Raw genomic sequence first — 18,655 nt, 5'->3', positions numbered from 1 at the left:
AAACCCATGTTGTGAACCGCATGAGCCGTTTCACGATGCTCATTTGACAATTGAGTGTGGTAGGCGAATGTGTTCTTCTTCCAGGGGGCGTAAAGGGTTCGATGTTCTTTGTACCTACCGCAAGTCTAAAGTTGAACCGTCGGCATGTGATCTTTTTTCCAATCATCTCCAGCAAGGCAAGAATGCAACTAACGTACTGAGATAGGTAGCAGGATAGCTCGTGTCAGCCTGAGGGATGTCCGTGTCATGCGAACAGCGTCGCTCGTATGTTTCCTGATATAAGTGTTGGTTTTAGAGCTAGCACTGACCAGACTCCCTTCTCTGTGTCCTCTTCAGTCTTCTTGTTCGCCCATCAACACCTCCTTCGTCCCTCAACATGAAGTTGACACTTGTCTCCGCTCTCCTCGCTCTTGCCATTACAGCCACTGCGTCTCCTATTGTTGGTTGTCAGTTTGATTTCTCGGGAACATTGTTATCGTCCGGGAACTGATCTAGCATTCATTCTAGCCACCAATGGCGTCTTGAAGCGCGAACCCTTGAAGGACAAGCGTACGTCTGCTTAATTCACTTGCGGCCTACCCTGCTGCAATATACATCATATTTCTCCTGATACTTTGGCCTGCCAACTAACAATCGTCCTTGAAAATTTTCGGGTGCTGTAGGTGCCATTGGCGCGGTAAGATACTAGTTCTTGTCTTTTTAAGGGTTCACTTTGACTCACTTCCCACAGAGCGTCTATTACATGTCCGAAGAAGAGGAGGCCAAACGCTCCGAGGAAGAAAAGCGTGCTATCGGTGCTGTAAGCAACGATCACTCATTGTATATTACCTGTCTCGTCGCTGACCTGACTCTCAGAGTGTCTACTACATGTCTGAAGAAGACGAGGCTAAACGCTCCGAGGATGAGAAACGTGCCATCGGCGTTGTACGTTGCGACCGCTCATTTCATAAGTATCTCCCGTCTCGTAACTGACATGGGTCTCAGAGCGTTTACTACATGTCGGAGGAGGAAGAGGCGAAGCGTGCTGAGGCAGAGAAGCGCGCTATCGGTGCTGTGAGCTATAGCGTCTTCTCAACTTGCATAACCTATCTTGTTGCTGATCTGGTCTTAGAGCGTCTACTACATGTCAGAGGAAGAGGATGCCAAGCGTGCTGAGGCTGACAAGCGTAAGTGCCTTATGTTTTGAAGCTGTCTTCATTGCTGCTGATTAACTAGCTGTCGTTTTTCCGTCGTCGTAGGTGCCATCGGAGCTGTGAGCTTGTCTACTCTTCGTCAATTCTTTAGTGGTATCTGACTTAAATTAATTGACAAACTAGATTGTCTACTATATGTCGGAGGAAGAGGAGGCGAAACGCTCCGAGGAAGACAAGCGTGCTATCGGTGCTGTAAGTTATCATTCACTTGAGATCATGGTGTTCACGTCTGACATGGGTTTCAGAGCGTCTATTACATGTCGGCGGAAGAGGAGGCCTCTGCGTGAGAACATCGTCGTATGCCCCGGACTGTAGGACCTTGGTTTACACAGACCATTGGGTACGCTCTCGGTGTCTCTTGATTGTATATGAAACTTTGGGATATGTGCGTCTATACGTTGTTTATAGTTGTCTCCTCCATGAAAGATCTCTTTTTTGGGAATCTCGACGTTGAGACCATACTCGGAATGCTATCTCCCTATCAGACCTTATGATTGAGGGTCGTGAAAGACGGTTGTTGTGCGACTCGTCTTCGAGATGGGAAAAATGCTCATGGCCGTGTTGCGTGTCACTGTTGACTGACACCGCACATCCCAGTCGGGTTCCTTTCCACTCACACAAGAGCTTGCCAAAAGTATCTGACATGCATAGTGCACGAAGTGGTTCAGGATCTTTGTGCCCTGAATTGAGTCATTGGTATGTGGGTATGTGACACTCTTCCTTTGCCAACAAATTACGACAAGATACTCCGAGACGGACTACGTATGATTCAGCGTCGCAGATCATGCCTTTCAAGTACTCAGAGCATGAGGAGAGCCAACACTCACTTCCCTTCGCTTCTCTGCCCATGAAGTTCACCTTTGTTTACGCCCTCCTCGCTCTCTCCAGTACGACTATCGCGTCTGCTAGTCTGAGTTGTGAGTCTCGTACACTTGATGGACATAACTTTTACTCGTGCGTTAAGTGAGCGCTCTATTCTAGCCACCAATGATCCCTTGAAGCTCGAGGACGTGTCAAGAGACGGTCCTTTCTGCCTTTCTCCAGATGCGCTCGCCGCAGTAAGTTCTCGACGGGTGAGGTTTTTGGGAATTTATCATGGCTCACTCCTTGTGTAGATCCTCAAGTTCATGGAGGAGGAAACCGAGGAAGAGAAGCGTACTATCGCCGGTGCCGTAAGTTATCACCTACTACACATCCCAGCATCACGTCGCTGACATGAATCATAGAGCGCCTGCTGTTACTAGATGTCAGAGGAAGGGGTCTCTGCTTGAGAATGTTTCTTGGATGAATACGCCTGTACTATCTCGTAGTTGTCTCGTCCATGGAAGAGCGTGTCCTCAATGATGGTTCCAGTTACTAGTAGAATTGAGTGAATTGCAAAGCGTGTTGGACAAGTATTGCGATCTCAACGTCGTCGTGCGAGTGAAAGGGCCGGGGTGACCATGGTGTGGCCCAACGCCACGCGTCCCAGCCGGGTGAAAGATTCACACGAGCGATGCGGAGCGGAATGGGTGTCGTTGATGGAGAACGAGGCAACGACGGCTCAGTTACCCTCACCCTCTACTATCCTGTCTACTACAACTCCCTAGGCCCCCGCGCCTGCGCCTCTCTTTACTTTCCAACATTTTGACGTCTCTTTTTTCTCTTTCTGCTTTGATTTCTTCTTGTACACATCGATACTTCACATTCGCACCATCAAGCCATGCCACCAGGGCACAAACAATCGGGCTCGGTAGCCCAGAACTACAAAGCGCAACTAGTGAGCGCGTACAACGAACTCGGCAAGGAGCTCTCGTCCACGAAGATCAAAGTCGTCGGGAACTACACACTAGGCAAAGTCATCGGCGAAGGTGTGTGTTTCATCTCAGGCCGGCCATCGTCCGTTCCTGTTTCGCGGTGGTTCTGAACCTTGATCTGTCTAAATCACACTTCGACGTACAAAGGAGCGTACGGAAAAGTTCGTCTAGGTACACACCGTCTCACATCGACCAGAGTCGCCATCAAGCAGATCCCGAAGGGCCTCTCTGCAACCCTTACCCGCGAAATCCACCATCACCGCCAACTGCACCACCCGCATGTTACCCAGCTGTACGAGATCATCGCGACAGAGTCTTCCATCTGGCTCGTCACTGAACTATGTTCCGGCGGAGAGCTCTTCGATTACCTCGCAGAGAAGGGCCGTCTCACCGAGGACGAAGCTAGGATCATCTTCGGCCAGCTGTGTCTCGCGGTCAATTATATACATGACAAGGGTATCGTCCATCGCGATTTGAAGCTCGAGAATGTATTGCTGGATGAGAGGTGTCGTGTTAAGCTCGGTGATTTTGGGTTCACGAGGGAGTTTGACAAAGGGGCGTATATGGAGACATTCTGTGGGACGACGGGTTATGCGTCGCCGGAGATGCTGGAGGGAAAGAAATATTTGGGTCCAGGTGAGTTGTTCGCATCATATGGAATCTCTTCCGAATATCTTCATCGTTCTTTGAGAATTCCGAGCAATGGAAGTGGCTTGCGTCCACTACGTCATGATTGTCGTTACGTCGGACTTCACGAGTCGTGGCAAGGCTCGTGCCTCAGTCGACTCGAGCGACCTTGACACCGTGTTCCTCACTGCTCGATACTGGCCCACCATAACCTAGAGTCCCGCGGTCTCACAGCGCGGCATGCAGCTGTCATACCCCTGCCATGATGATCTAGAATAGGATATATGACATTGCCACCATCATGTCCAGCGGGTCGATAGTCGTTTGTTATTCACACGCTTCCGAACGCATCGGAACATGGCGCTTGGAGCAAGGCGATGTCTGACAGGAACGTCAGCGGTCTTTCAATAGCTGCATGGGGCGAATTTTAGCACCAGTAAGGAGGAATTGTCTCTTCCATGAGTTTTTGTTTCTCTGTCATGAGCAATACTCGTCAGTGCGGGTTAAGCTCTTGCTCGTATTCGTATCACAATGCGGCTATGAACAGTCCACTAACATGAACTTCCGAAAATACAGAGGTTGACGTATGGTCCCTTGGCGTGATCCTGTACTGCCTCCTCACCGGCACTCTACCATTTGACGACGACGACGAAGGTATCATGCGTAATAAGGTCATCATCGGCGAATTCGAGGACCCCGAGTGGCTGTCAGAGGGTGAGTAGCCTTTCAACTCATCCCATCCACTCACAATAAACCACGTCCATCTTACCTTCTAAATGACTTCAAATTGGGAAAACTATAATAGAATTCCGCGACCTCATCAAGAACATCCTGCAAAAAGACCCATCGAAACGGTTGACAATACCCCAAATCCTCGCACACTCCTGGTTCACGAACCATGTGCCGTCTTCCCGCGTCGTGTCACCTATACCCTTCGTTCATTCCCCGCCCAATTCTACATCAGCCACCAGTCCGGGCGAGACCGCCGAATCCACCACAAACACCGCACCAATTCACGACGCATCTGGATCCTCCGTCACGTCCGAATCCACACTCTACAATACTTCTTCTGAGTTCGAAGCTTCCTCTGCTACCTCTCCGGATGACGAAGAGGACGAGCATGAGGCACTACACCTACATCGGAATCCTAGCCAGTCTACGATCAAGAAGTGGGAAGGGGGAAACGGCGGCCGTAAGGCTGCCGCTGCGAGCGTGAGCAAGAAACAACAGCCAGAGACAGTGGAAGAGGAGGAAATGACGCCTCAGCCTGCTCATCAATCCTGGGCTTACCGCGACAACGGCAGTCACAGCCGACCGCCTTCGAGGCCTCGTTCTCCAGCCATCAATACCAGTAACGTCAACATGAGAGAACCACCGCTGCCCACACGTACCCCCGTCCGCACTAAACGCAGGTCCGTCTCCTCGCAGCTTTCAGACCACGAAGACAGCGGCTCGCCCGAGCGACGCGATCCGTCGCCTACGCCAGCCGAAAAGTTCGCGATTCCGCTGCCTCCGCAGGATTTCGCGTCGTTGCTCCGGACGCCGGCGCCGATTATATTTGGGACGCAGTTGGAGAGGGATTTGTTGAATGGGCTGAGTGGGCTCGGGTTCGATACGGCGCAGATCGTGCATAGCGTGTTGAGCGATGCGTGCGACGCGACGGGGGCGATGTGGTGGATCTTGAAGAGGAGGGCGGAGAAGAAGGTTTTGGAGGAGGGCGGGTTGAGTGCGTTAGCGCAGGTGGAGAAGGAGAAGGAGAGAAAGGGGCATGGGCAGAGATCGTCTAGGAAGGACGAGGCGGGGAGGAGAGGGAGTGTGTCGGACAGGAGAGGAAGTGTGTCGGACAAGTTGAAGAAGAGATCGGATCATGGACATGGACGTGGGGGACGAGGAGGAGAAGATGACGAGGGGGACGATACGCCGATGGCACCTACAAGGGTTCCCGGGACGATGGCAGTTCATTCTGCGCCTGAGCTAGCGTTCATACCGCCGACGCCGACTGGCCCTTCGCATCAGCAACCATCGACACCACCACGACCTAGGTCTCCGAACAATCCATTCTTGACGCCTACGATGCCTTCGGCTGCTACGAATACCGCCGCCGACTCACTTAGCAAATCGCATCAGTCTTATCCTTCGACTCCCGCCGGAAGTGTGAAAGATAAAGATACGAAGGAGAATAAGGAAGGTTCAAAGGGACGCAGGGAGGGCAAGGCCAGGTCGGGAAGTGTCAGCATCATGCAGCGAGCGACTACGGCTTTGGAAGCCGCTGGTCTCGTGAGGAAGAGGTCATCAGAAATGGTCAAGGAGAAGGACAAAGACGAGAAGGGTAAAGGAAAGGAAGATGACAAGAGGCCCTCCACCACGACCGCCGACGAATCGAGGAGCTCACATGGAAGCGCTGCGGGTAGGGCGATGACAAAGTCTCCTCCTTTGAGGCCCGTGAAGGACACGACCGCGATCCCTTCGACGCCTGGGATGGACTACGGAGACCCCATGACTTCTTCGCCTGCTGTCACTGGATCGCCGTGGGTCATAGCTGGTGGCGGTGGGCCACACGGCGGCATGAGTTCTCCTGATCCAGACTTGTTCCCTACCCCGGCAAATTCGCCTGGCGATACGCTCACTGCGTTGCCTAATATCTCTGAGAGCGGGATCAAGAGCTCTGGTCACCATCGGAATCGGGCGAGCTTGTTGTCGGCGTTCCGCATGTGGTTTAACGAGGATAGGAAGGGGAAGAGGAAGGCCGGAGCAGGTTCAGCAAGTGGGATGGCGTATGGACATGGACCAAGGACTCCATCTTCAGGAGAGCATAGAGGTACAGTCAAACCGAAGAGGAGACCAAGTCAGGGATCGGCGAGGAACGGACATCGAGCAAAAGGCCCTTCCATCTCTTCACATCGCTCCAGCAGCGTCAATTCGCGCAGGTCATCTACGGCGTCGATGCATATGGTTGTTCTCGACTCGCCACAGTACGGTATCGACCACATGGTGAACATCTCTAGACAACGGAGCGATCCCAGCCGCAGGTCGTTTGGCAGCCACACGCCTAATTCGGAGCGAGGAGAATATCCTTCCTCGAGACCTTCGTCGGTGCAGAGCTTCTCGTACAAGCACAGGCATAGGAAGTCACCCTCGGCGAGTTCTGCAGGATCTGTACAGCATCTTGGTCGTGCTTCGCCTTACCACAGGCGGGGTGGTTCAGGCTCCTCCACGCGTGTCGTCCGCTCTCCAGCACAGAATCTCAACCGACCCGCCCACGCACGAACCAACTCCGCCACGTCCTCAATCCACTCCTTACCCTCTTCCCGCCCTGGCTCATTCTATGAGCAATCCGAAGGCGAAAGCGCCATGAGGACAGCCTCGCCGTTCCGAGCACACAACAAACGGTCCTACGATGAAACCACCCCCCGTCGTAATCCGCATGCCCACTCCCATGGTAACTCTACGTTCGTCGCACAGAAGCGCCAAACGCCCTTCATGCCCCCAGCCGTCTCTTATTCTTCCTCTGGCGGCTCCGTCGGCCGTACGAGCTGGAAGAAGTCATGGGGACTAGAACCGCCAGGGTGGCAAAGCCGGACCGCGAGTCTACCCATTGAGGTCCTCGCCATTTCTCCAGCAGGCGAAGGATCAAGCGGGATCCGCGACGTCTTCACAGGCCGTACGTCCCTCAGTAATCCGTCTGGCAGTGGCGGCGGCAGTGGAAGACCAGGAAGTGGGGGTGCTGGTGGCATGAGAGATGGATTGGACGACGAATCAGATTGGGTAGACGAGGACGACGACGTGCCTGCGTTTGCGGGTGGATTGGGCCAGGTGTCGAGTTTGGCTTCTGGGTTGCCTGTATCCGGGCTGGGAGGCGGTGGTGCGTCGCCGTTGCCCTTGGATCAAACGTTCGGTGGGTATCCCGTCATGGAGGCACCGGTGATTCTGTCGCCTGTTCCGGCGAGGGGTGCGAGTGCTGCTTCGAGGTCAGCTTCGGGTAAGAGAGCTGGGAAGGGGACAAATGGAGGAGTTGGCGGTGGTAGCGTTGCTGGTGGTGGTTCTGCTGGTCCGTCGGGGTCGAGGAAGGCGGGGCATTCGCCTATTGGGAGGATATCGCCGTTGCCAATCGGGAGTGAGGACAGTTTGAGGCATGAGGCGCCTGAGGCGAGGGGAGGACGGAGGGGACAGCTACCGAATAATCGGTCTGGGGCTGCGTTCCGGACGATCGTCATTCAAGAAGAGGATGAAGGGGAGGAGGAGTGAGCGTGGGGTGAGCGTGGATTTGAGCAGCCTAGTTCAGTTTGGATTCTGTTCTTCTTTTCGAATAATTTCTTTTGCTATCTTACCGTCGTTTTGTATTCGACGCACTCGTCTCCTTTCAATCTTCAATTTCGCATCACATGTCTGGCCTGGCTCGTCTCATAGCATATCTGAATTCTCTTTCATCAACCCTTTCTTTTCGTCTCTCCTCTGCTCCCCATCTTACCTTTACGGCGACATTTAGGATATTTTACATTACGGTGCGATCCTGTGGACCTGGACCTTAACTTCATATTTCACTCGTCGACTATTTGCTTCGCTATTCGCTGTCCCGCTAGCAGGGCAATATACACACGACTCTATTTTCACCCTTGAAGTTCCTCTTGGGACTCACTTTGTCTTTCACTTCTATCACATCGTTCGGATTCGGATCCGCTTTGCGTGTGTTCTGACAGGCTTGAGTCCGATTCTTGATGTCAATGTTCAATGAGCTTGTCCGTGGATTATGCCTTTGGGATCTGTTTCTCGACGATTACATGGCTGACACTGTGGAGTTTCTGAAATGATAGGTAGTGGCGCCGAAACAGCCCTGTACATGTTCGGTGGGTTTGGTAGAGCTTACTTAGGAACAGAGTAGACTTGTGGATGGTTGGTGCCACCGGTGAATCTTCGGGCCACTCCTCGGTGCCACATGCGGATCCTTCCGACGGGAGTCGCCGAGTTGACTCAAGTTCGAAATTCTCAAAGTTCTCGACTCCAGTGGTAATCACCAGACGGTAAGTAAAAAATCGGGTTTTAGGAGTCTCATCTTCACCTCCGCGCCTATAAATAAATTAACAAAGCATTTATGCACTGTTCGAAGTCTTGAGGGACGAACATGCCTTGATACGGAAAGTTGTTGTGGACTATTTGGTCTTTAGAAGCCATCCAGTTCACTGTCAAACGTGACGTGTGGGAACGGTCAACTACGTTCATCTTGCAGCTCGTCAGAGCCGCGCTCCACCGTGCCGATCTGTTTTGTCCGTCCAAATCGACCCACTCGACAAGCTCAGGATACTGGTTCTACGCTGGATACTCCTCAGGACTCTGTCATCTCTGGAGCGGATCGATAGAGTCAAGTCTCGGCCGTGACCTCAATACGGATGACTCTGATTCGCCAAGAGTCCGCTCTGAAACATCCGCCAGGAACTCACGCTCTCAACCTTTAGCCCTCAGTTCCAAGCCCACCTAATCGGCACTGGATATCGCCACTCTGCCGAATCATGGGCGCATTGCGTTCAGCGAGTACAAGTGAGACTCGGACGCCTGCGAGTCTAGGCCGTAGGTCAAGGGAGATTTTCCGTCAATGTCGAGCAAGCCAGCCAGCCTCGAAATCCTACAATAGATTTCGAGAGATCCTGACAGCACTGATTTATAACCAGGTTCATCGGATGTAACTCTGCCCATCGGCTCCAGGGGAAAAAAAAAGGGAAAAAATGGCGACGATCGCCCGCTATGCCTCCTATGCGGCAACGATGTACTGACAGTTTGCTCTGCGATATGACGCCAATTGTGTCCTTGCGGATAAAAACGAGAAGAGGAGGTGGCGGATGTTTCAGATGTGGCCGAAGATATCCTGTATATAAAGGAGAGGGCCTGTTCCCACAATTTCATCGCTTAGTCGTTCCAAGAGTTTTTCTATCCCTTTTCCTCCACTCCAAGTTTTCTTCGTCGTCCATTCTCTCTCTTCAGCTACCCCCTCTTGCACACCGTCACACGCTCTATCTCCTCCATCCTCTCTACAATGCAGCAAACTCGCTCCCTTTGTGCTCTCTTCGCTCTCTTGGCTACCATCTTCATCGCTACTTCATGCGTTGACGCCGCAGGCCTCTCTTCCAGGCAGACCAACGCCGACAGACTCCGCCGGAATCTTGGGCCTTTGCCTCCTGTCAAGAGAAAGCCTTCCGGCATCCTCACCGCTAGGCAGACAACCACCTCTGCGACGGCTACCACGTGAGCCAATTTTCTTAATAGTTCGCCGTAATCAATCGCTGAGTCCGCCTCCTAGTGGTCGTGCTGCCATCGTGGCGGCTGATGGTACTGTCCTTGGCCATTTATCCGCTGACGATCCGTAAGTCGACTCGAACATTGTTCTCCCCCTCCCCCTAATCATTGACAACCCTTCCTCTCGTTCAGGAGCCTGGTCGATGCCAGCAGCACCACTCGCAGGCGCAACCTCTTTGCCCGCACCAGCGACGTCGTCTTGCACTTCGTTGAGGGTACAGGCAAGGGCAATGGAAGTTTGTTGGCTCAGAATGCTCTCTACACTCCTCCCTATATCGGACAGTCCAACAAGACGCTATCCGGTCAGAAGTTGTTCACCAATGTCGCGGAGGGCGCGTTGTCTACCATGTGGAGCCTGAACTCAACGACTGGAGCGCTCACAGGTACGATACATTTCTTTGCGTCCTCAATCTGCAATGTACTCATCAAACATTCGTCTTATTGCAGCCCAATGGACCAACCCGAACGGTAGTCTCCCCAAGACTTACATTTTGTACAACAAGACTTCTTCTCGTCTCTCGTTCTCCAGCAAGAAGAACGTGACCGGGATGGTGGGAGTGGTGAGTTAATGTTCCCTCCATTCGTAATAACCTTGTCGCTGACTATTCTTCTTCAGACGTTGTCCCTCTCCACGTGAGCGCTCGTAGCAGGACTGTGTCGCTAAAATTTGCAGGACTTTTTCCGTCTTCACATGGACTATTCCCCTTTATGTTTCTCTCGGGACCTACGTGAACTGTGCCGACTTCTTTCTCATTTTCCCTTTTTTCTGCTTCGACGCACATTGTTCCTCGTCTACGCTCTTCTGCTGTAGCTCGGACTAAATTTCACTGCCTGTAGAGATGTTCGCTCCTTTATATACGTTGCTTACTGTGCTCAGAATGAAAGCGCTATTGTTGTACCAGCGTCATTTCCCCTGCGTGAATCATCCATTCGTCTGTGCACACGCCGCAATCTGGCAATTTCATTCATCAACAACTCGCGCAACATTCTCAAAAGCCCGAGCATCCACCATGCTCGCCTTCTGGACGCAATCAAGCAAAGAATCAAGCCCAACGACTTGTGCAATTCCTTTGTCCTCTTCCCCACTCGTCGCTCCCCGTTTCTCATTCTCATTGGTCACATTCCTTACTTCTCCTCCTTCTCCCCCTTCTCGCTCGTTTCAATAATTTCTTCCTCTATCGTCTCTCTCTTCCCCTCCTCCCTTCTTTGAAGCCAACAAATAATTCCGATTATCCCGATACAACTTCCGCCGAAAATCGCACAAAGTTGGTACGCAAAGGCGAATTTTGGGGATTGGGAAGCGGGGAATTGCAAAATCGAAACCCCTGCGTATGTAAACGTATTTGCTTGCGTCAGTGGAGCAGGTGTGTGTCTCTGTGAGACTGAAAGAGAAGTGGGCCGCGAACGAAAACGTACATGCTGACATGGCGTATTGAAGGGCGTTCATCGATGCCAGGGTGAATCTGTCACAGTGGACGTCCTGTTAGGTTGTAAAGTCCCTGAAAACCGAGATTGCGACGTACGCTTTGACCGCAAAATCATCTCTCATGCTCTCCGCTGCCCAAGAGAAGAAAAGCGCCGTGATGAACTATGAAAAATAGCAAACCTTTTAGCATATTTTGTTCACTGAACGAGCGCGTAATATCAATTATCGTGCGTACCTCGACCCCCAAGGTCAAATAGGAAAAGAACTTCAACCCGTTTGGAATATTCCACACCGATAAACAGATCTGTGGGAATAGAGAATAGGTGATGGCGGCGACGATGACCTTTGGACGAGTGCGGTAGATGTCGGAGATCCAGCCGAAGGTGAGGACGGACACGATGGTGACAACGTTGGTACAGGTTGGGATTATGTTGCGGAGCTGATAGGTGCAGTGAAGAAGAAAATGGAAGGGAGTAATGAATGAGATGCGCGAAGGGGTATGTTTTATTCGACTCACAGAAACTGAGTAGTTTTCTGACTTCAGCCAAACACCGAACCTAATCAATCGCGTCAACTAACCATTTACTGAAAGTCATGAAATTCAATGCGACACGGACCAAGTTGACGACGCCTGCGTGCTCAACCCATACAAAATATACCCCAATACGAATAACCAATAATACTTGTTCATCAGAGCCTTCTTGATCACGTTCCACCGGATGAAATGGCCTGTCGGCTGGGCAATGCGAGCGGCTTGTACGCGTGTGGTGGCGAGGGCGCGTTCGGAAGCATCGAAGAGGAAGGAACGAGCGGCAGCTGGGGTGTCGGGAAAGACTAGGAAACCTAGGAGGGCGATCTAGAGGATTTGGCGGAGGTGTCAGTAGAGGGGGCGGAACGGTAGGGATATATTGGTAGTGGAGCTGTACGGGGATAGTCATGCAGCCGTCAATGACGTATAGCCATCTACGAGATGGTAGTGAGTGTTTTTCGAAGGAGGCGAAGAAAGCCGGGGCGGATAACAGACACACACCTCCAACCACTCATTCCACTGACGCCACCGAGATGATAAACACTAGCTTGGAGATATCCAGAGAATAGATTTCCGACTTGGGCCATCACGAAGAGGATGGACTGTCGTTTGCCTTGTTCTGCTGGAGCTGAGATCATGATATCGACAGAGCTTCGATGAATACCAAAGAAGACAAGCAATTATGTGCAAGAGTAGAACACACTATACCATGTCCCGAGAATGACGACCAGACCAGTATAGAACGGTGCTTCTGAGAGTCCAACGAACTACGGACGTATGTATCAGCTGTTGTATTCAAGTCCGACTGTGGGGTTAAGGAGAAACACACAAATCGACATGCAGCTAGATGAGCGGGCGTCTTGACAGCACATGTTGCGAGCGTTGCGGTACCCCAGAAGAGCTCGGCGATCGGGAGAATGATAGAAGGACGGAACTTGGTGAGGAGAAGGGTGGCGGGTATGATCCCTATTGCATAGCCTGACATGATTTTGGACACTGAGCATGTTCGGGCATATGGTACGCGATTCGAATCAACTTACCAACAGAGAACATGGAGGATGCAGTATTGTACTTGGCAAGGCGTGAGGTGGCGTAGCTCACTCGGTGAGGGGGGGGGGGGGGATATCAACGCACTGTATTTCCGGTGAGATTGATCTGAAGTCAAAAACGTAAGCGTTTTGTTTGTGTTGTTGATAAACAAGGCAGGTTTTGAAGGCGTACCTCTTCTTTCATGCCCGAAATGTAGGCGTTACTCTGGAATGACTGTGAACTGCCGTAGACTCGACGATGTCACAGGCAAAACCTACCAAGTTGCCCTGGTCAAGAAGCTTCAAGAACTCGCCGAGACATGCGTAGATAAGAATCGTGCAGTCTAATAAAACACAAAGGTCAGTCCACTAGGCGAGGTTGGGACCAGTAGAACGACCGCGGCTTACCAATTTTGAACACCAAGCGACGCTCTTCAGGACTCTTCAGATCAGCGCTTCGATCATAAGAACAAAACAGTTAGGGACTCCAGCTTCTATGGGCAATAACAATCGACCTTACTCGTTATCCCTGAATATTACCTCGTCAGCCTCTAGCCAATCTGATACAGGATAAGAAGTCGTATTGATACACACCAGATCACCGACCGCCACGTCCGCTTGACACTTGGCTTCTCATCCATATAACTGGTCATGGATGTCACTTTAAACAGCAGGTAGTGTAGTGGACAGAGAGAAGACAAGAAGCGAAGCACCACCCGTCATCAATCCACTGTCGAGAAGGTGGCTCTTATACTACTATCGTACTGACAATCAGTGAAAGAGCCAGACCGATAACATGCAATCCATGCAGTTTTGGTTCTCATGACGGATGCTTCCATGGGAAAGAGCGGGTCGGCGCCGTCTGGCACAACTGAAGTCTCTGAAGTCAGTGACTATTCGGTGAACTCGCGAAGGTCACCGGTTATGGCGCGTTATCGTGAGACGATATCGACGTATCTTGCGTGATTGTCGACGAGCTCAAGAGCTTTATCCAGTTACACAGGTGCATGTGTTTCGGGAATTATCGACAATGGAGCGCCGATAGTCATGTAGCAGAGTGTTTAGATTTGATGCATTGGTCGACGCGTGCCGCAACGCCATAGACGCCACAGATGATGTGGTGAGAACGACTAGCCACAGACGGGACCAGGGAAGAATATGACATGGAGATCAAGAGTCTGACAAACAGGCACAATGTAAACCTCCAATGCGGACATACGCACGGCGGGTCGTGAAGCTTTGAAGCTTGAAGTTTGACTTGTACGGGCGTTTGATGCTTACGTCGATCACGGAGACATGCCACCATAGTACCGATGTGCTTTGGATACATTGCTACTTGGTGACTTGGGGGAAGTGTAGGCAAGAAGAGTCTTTGAGCATGATCATAATGAAACTGTGGATATAGGTGGACGTGAGCGCGAGAGAACGAGCGAGCTCAAGGCGAGCTCGCGTCAACAGACGCCCATAATCCGGCAAATGCCGAGGCGAACTCCGACGGTGGCAGAGAGACTCACCGCCAGCCAAGCGCCGGCAAGTAAACCCTCAAGACAGCCCAAAATCCGTCCAGGTGAGCAGAATTCACGTTTGATGCCTTCAGAACACCCCAGGATGCGCATGCGGAGGATTCTGTGATGCAATAGAGGGGAGACGTATGGTTGTGTTTTGGGAGGTTGGATGGGTGTTCGGCAGGTTGGATGACGGGTAGAACGAGGACTGCAGGCTGACGAACTTTTGGGTCTTTGTTCTTATCACAGATGGTGCGTATTGTATCATGGCTACACAGCGGTTTCGTTTGCTGAACTATGTGATTCGTGGAGTGCAGAAGGTCGAAATCGACTCGTTCTCCGGCTTCCGTATCTACCCCTCCAAGGGTCGTCTCTTCATCCGTGGCGATAGCAAGGTATGCTTGCTTCACATCTCCCCCCGTGGTACTCTTAGAGATCACCAGCTCATCACAGCGAAACTCTCCAGATCTTCCGCTTTGCTGCCTCGAAGAATGAATCCCTTTTCCTCCAGCGCAAGAATCCGCGTAAGATCGCCTGGACACAACTCTACCGCCGCATGCACAAGAAGGGCATCACAGAGGAGGTCGCTAAGAAGCGCTCGCGCAAGACCGTGAAGCATCAGCGTGGTATCGTCGGTGCTGACCTCGCCGCCATCGCCGCCAAGCGCAACCAAACTGCTCAGGCCCGTACTCAGGCGAGGTTGACCGCCATCACGAAGGCTAAGGCAGAGAAGAAGGAGAAGGAGTCCAAGAAGCCGAAGGTACGCCTCGTACCTGTGATCTGGTGGAGGGAAGCTAATTACCTGCGGATCCATCTTGTTCCTTTGATGATTATAGCCTACGCGTGCGGCTGCACCTGCTGGCTTGAAGAACGTCTCGAAACAGGGTGCGAAGGGCGGCAAGGGTGGCCGTTAAGCAGCATCATCTCGTGCTTTGTCTTCGCTCTCGTCGTTCCATTCTTCACTACCCTTACCTCTCATTGGGATATTCTTATGCCACCCATGTATCATGATGCCTCGCCTCCATGCCTCAAAATCACTATGGCTCTCAGCACGCACGCATCATCCCGCTACGCTGGGTTGCTAATGAATGGATGATCGAGATAAATGGCTCGATGTTGCATTTCGTGCGTGAGATTGTGGCTCTGGAAGTCTGGTCGTTCTCTTCTTCCGTGTGGCGCTCGCACGATTGGCACAGGGGTATCCTCGAGGCCACGTCCGCTTTCTCTTCAATTCTAGTTCTGTGAGCTAGTTCTGCCTTCGCTCTATGAATAAGTCAACCGTGTCCATGATTCTGGGCTTCATCCGAGCATGTATTCCCGCCAGGAGCGGATCTCTACCTCGAACCCCTGTCGGGAAACCATTCTCGGGTCTTGCCCAGGTCCTATATGAGCTTCAATACACGTTCGATATGTTATGCATGTTCCCTGACCGTGAATGGGCCAAGAGTGTCAGAGATTGAGCGCTGATGTCGCGGATGGATGGATTAGAGATGGATGAGATGGCGATAAGTCGTTTCTCCCTTGCACGTAGGATCCGTCGTCATACCTCTCTTGCTTCACGGCTCTTACTCATGCCACGATCCTCATGCGGTCTACGATTTTGCAACCAGCTGGAATCTATAGCGAAGCGGAAGGATTGTCTTCTTCGAGTTTGAATTTTAAGACAACAACATCAACTGCAGCGTGTAATCCCGCGGCTAGGTTTGTGTCCGTCTACCATGTGCTCATCCTTACCTGAGGCCTGATTGTGTCTTATTGGCCCGGTTCAGTTGCAGAGTTCATCGACGAGGATGTTAGATGATCGGACTCTGTTGTCATTCCCTCGCATCACCCTCTCAATCCCTCCCGAAGGGACCTTTGGCGCAAGAGGCGACCATTATTGACCGCAAAAAAAATACTTGCTGAAGCCTGTGCCAATCCCGACCTCCAGTCTATGATGGATTGCATGCCAGACGAGAAGAGTAAAATATGGTCATTGAAGCATATCGAGGATTCCGTACTCACAATGGACGAGAAAGGATGGCGTACATCTCATACATCTTCTTCCGCCAAAGTAACCTGCTAGGCAGATTTTGAAGCCAACGATCGGTCGTTTCGCTATTCCTATGTCGATTGCGAACTAGGTTCTCTGACTTATCATCCCCTGGTGGTCCGGCGGCGAATACTTCGATTTCACTGGCCATCGCACTCGTGGCGTAGAGGTCTCTAAAGGACATTACAGTGCAGGTGAACGAGTCTGACAGCTGGTATGAGATACGGATGTTTGATGTCAACATCGCGCTGGCCCGCAATCCTCCTGCTCCATTCGACGAGCAGCGCTATGGTGCCGGCTCGTTCGTGGGTCAGGTTTTACTGTGCTGGCAGGAGAAATGCGGTTATGGAGATTGCTGCACCTCGACAGATGCCTGAGAATGAATTCGAGGAGGGTGTCCCATTTGCTACTGTCAATAGGGGAGTCCACGATACCGTTTAAACCGACGTTTAAGCGTGCGTTTAAGCCCCAAAGCCGCGCTGCGGTCTTAAACGTGGGATTAAACGCAGGTTTAAACGGCTATCGTGGACTCCCCTAATGGTCTCTCTGGTATGTGATCGTTGGGTGATTATTTTCATTGTTATCACCTAGTCCGGAGCCGCGAGTCCGTGGAATAGACGGCGCTACGAAATGAGCCTGTATAGCACCGCCTTCTATTCATTTCGGATCCATCTCAACCACCCCCATACCTTCTTCTCTAATCCTCTTGCCAAATCCATCCCGCTGAGCACCCACCTGACATAGTTCGTGCGGTGGCGCAGAAAGGTTACTAGCGGCAATGCGACGAGGCACTTACCTCCAATTGACGGTTGAAGGCTCCGAAGGACTGGATTAGGCTCAGCATGATTTGCGCGGCGCGCACCCTTCGGTCTTGAGGCTTGAGGCTTGAGGCCTTGGGGAGGCGAAGTGCGGTCGGACATCGGACTTCTGTGACAGAAGTCTTTGCTTTGAGCCTCTCGGTTCGGATGTAGAGTCCCCAGATGTTAGATGATGGAGTAGATCTAGATGTCCCTCGCAATGCGATGTCTGGACTTCTGTATCGGAGGGTCAAGATGCGATCCCGTCTTCGACTTCGTGGATATCGCCAGTTTCGTGAGACGCGATGGACCACCTAGACACAACTAGTGACCTCGCGCAGTTGATTCGGCACATCGTCTACAATCACCGTGGCACTGCTAACTCCATTTTTTGGCGGCTACAGTCAGTGTCGAAGGCATTCGAAACGATAAGAGGCCTCGACAATGCAGGCAGGTGCCGCTGTTGCTCGGAAATGCTCGAACGTGCCACTACCCAGTGTTGACTAGATCATTCGGGATAGGACAAGGGGTGGCCCGGATTCGATTGATCTACCATGTTTTGATGGAGAAGGCAGGAGAGAGAGATCGATGGGCCTGACTCTGAGCCACCCTTGTGAATGTCTTTCCGGCGGATGCACAGCCAAGCTAGTGCCTTCTGTGACGGTTGGGCGAGGTACTGAGTGCGTTTCGCGTCTCCACAGGCAGACCGGATCCGGACACACGCTAGAGATAGGTAGGTAACTCACTGGTAGACTTCTGACCGTTCTAATGAAACACCTCGCGCACACATAGTGGGCTACATGGATGGAATCTCGATCTGTGAGGAGTCCTGCGCATGGACCCGTGGAAAAATATACCATGTCACTTACCAAGTTCGTGACGCCACGCCTCCACCATGATGCAGCCTCCTCAATGAAACTGCACCATCGTACTCGCATCGAGCGGATCTTGTGTGCTTATCAGTACTCCGACGAGTGAATGGGTCCGCGTCGATGACTCGGAATTATAAAAGGTCTTAACTCAGCTGGCTATTCTGAATCAGAGTCTACTGGCAGAGCCTCATCCGATCCGAGCAGAATCTCCCATCTTTGACCATGATGTCAGTGCGCCGGTCACTGTACTATAAAATATGCGAAATAATTACTATCTTACAATGAGATGTGTTAGATGAGAATGAGTATCGAAGCATCAGATTCAGAGCCGACTCGTTCAGCTGTTCAACAACTCAGACATGGCTGCTCGCGTGCGCCGGAGCGCCACATCAATATAGTTGCTGCCTCGTTCCCGTCCCGCACTTGGTTCATCTAACTTCAAAGCGCAAAGCCCACTTATCCCACGCTGATCTGTATTAGGCTGGGCGCGGCGCCACACGATCTCGCCATCTTGACAATCGATTTTTGCCATCTGTCGACCTTTTGTTTTTTGTGTCCTACCCAC

The 18,655-nt window shown here is 51.8% G+C and overlaps 4 protein-coding genes across 4 annotated transcripts; 3 read left to right on the top strand and 1 right to left on the bottom strand.

Annotated features, from left to right (window-relative positions):
- The first annotated feature begins 216 nt into the window (after positions 1 to 216).
- STEHIDRAFT_140800 (Pkinase-domain-containing protein) lies at positions 217 to 8,344 on the top strand. Its single transcript, XM_007306819.1, has 20 exons — positions 217 to 264; positions 337 to 446; positions 508 to 549; positions 663 to 676; positions 731 to 799; positions 856 to 924; positions 985 to 1,053; positions 1,112 to 1,166; positions 1,239 to 1,252; positions 1,317 to 1,385; positions 1,439 to 1,476; positions 1,791 to 1,897; positions 1,967 to 2,110; positions 2,175 to 2,251; positions 2,309 to 2,365; positions 2,504 to 2,552; positions 2,894 to 3,043; positions 3,137 to 3,625; positions 4,193 to 4,330; positions 4,422 to 8,344. Exons 1-20 carry the CDS (start codon positions 236 to 238, stop codon positions 7,859 to 7,861), a joined length of 5,229 nt encoding a protein of 1,742 aa, XP_007306881.1. The 5' UTR covers positions 217 to 235; the 3' UTR covers positions 7,862 to 8,344.
- A 1,297-nt stretch (positions 8,345 to 9,641) lies between these two features.
- STEHIDRAFT_159342 (uncharacterized protein) lies at positions 9,642 to 10,538 on the top strand (the record flags this gene model as incomplete). The annotated part of the gene is made up of 5 exons (XM_007306818.1): positions 9,642 to 9,850; positions 9,906 to 9,968; positions 10,034 to 10,284; positions 10,349 to 10,461; positions 10,518 to 10,538. 5 exons carry the CDS (start codon positions 9,642 to 9,644, stop codon positions 10,536 to 10,538), a joined length of 657 nt encoding a protein of 218 aa, XP_007306880.1.
- Positions 10,539 to 11,026: 488 nt separating this feature from the next.
- Positions 11,027 to 13,537, bottom strand: STEHIDRAFT_170237 (MFS general substrate transporter; the record flags this gene model as incomplete). Its single annotated transcript, XM_007306817.1, has 17 exons — positions 11,027 to 11,226; positions 11,318 to 11,364; positions 11,425 to 11,489; positions 11,563 to 11,766; positions 11,845 to 11,884; positions 11,945 to 12,183; positions 12,254 to 12,290; positions 12,358 to 12,484; positions 12,560 to 12,623; positions 12,686 to 12,834; positions 12,897 to 12,927; positions 12,991 to 13,011; positions 13,078 to 13,110; positions 13,164 to 13,228; positions 13,293 to 13,339; positions 13,405 to 13,413; positions 13,479 to 13,537. 17 exons carry the CDS (start codon positions 13,535 to 13,537, stop codon positions 11,027 to 11,029), a joined length of 1,437 nt encoding a protein of 478 aa, XP_007306879.1.
- A 952-nt stretch (positions 13,538 to 14,489) lies between these two features.
- On the top strand, positions 14,490 to 15,513 carry STEHIDRAFT_100701 (uncharacterized protein). Its single transcript, XM_007306816.1, has 4 exons — positions 14,490 to 14,641; positions 14,707 to 14,784; positions 14,856 to 15,149; positions 15,226 to 15,513. The coding sequence occupies exons 1-4, from the start codon at positions 14,639 to 14,641 to the stop codon at positions 15,301 to 15,303; spliced, it is 453 nt and encodes a 150-aa protein (XP_007306878.1). The 5' UTR covers positions 14,490 to 14,638; the 3' UTR covers positions 15,304 to 15,513.
- The last annotated feature ends 3,142 nt before the right edge of the window (positions 15,514 to 18,655 follow it).

This window comes from Stereum hirsutum (assembly GCF_000264905.1).
Source record: "Stereum hirsutum FP-91666 SS1 unplaced genomic scaffold STEHIscaffold_12, whole genome shotgun sequence".
Taxonomy (NCBI): Eukaryota; Fungi; Basidiomycota; class Agaricomycetes; order Russulales; family Stereaceae; genus Stereum; species Stereum hirsutum.
Note: the sequence above shows the minus strand (reverse complement) of the source record. Positions and strands in the feature narration are given on the sequence as shown.

Coding starts and splice junctions, on each gene's coding strand:
- STEHIDRAFT_140800 (XM_007306819.1), top strand. CDS start 236: ATGTCCGTGTCATGCGAACAGCGTCGCTC. Junction 1,054..1,111: donor AGAAGCGCGCTATCGGTGCT/GTGAGCTATAGC, acceptor ATCTGGTCTTAG/AGCGTCTACTACATGTCAGA. Junction 3,626..4,192: donor AAAGAAATATTTGGGTCCAG/GTGAGTTGTTCG, acceptor CCGAAAATACAG/AGGTTGACGTATGGTCCCTT.
- STEHIDRAFT_100701 (XM_007306816.1), top strand. Junction 14,785..14,855: donor TCATCCGTGGCGATAGCAAG/GTATGCTTGCTT, acceptor GAAACTCTCCAG/ATCTTCCGCTTTGCTGCCTC. Junction 15,150..15,225: donor AGGAGTCCAAGAAGCCGAAG/GTACGCCTCGTA, acceptor TGATGATTATAG/CCTACGCGTGCGGCTGCACC.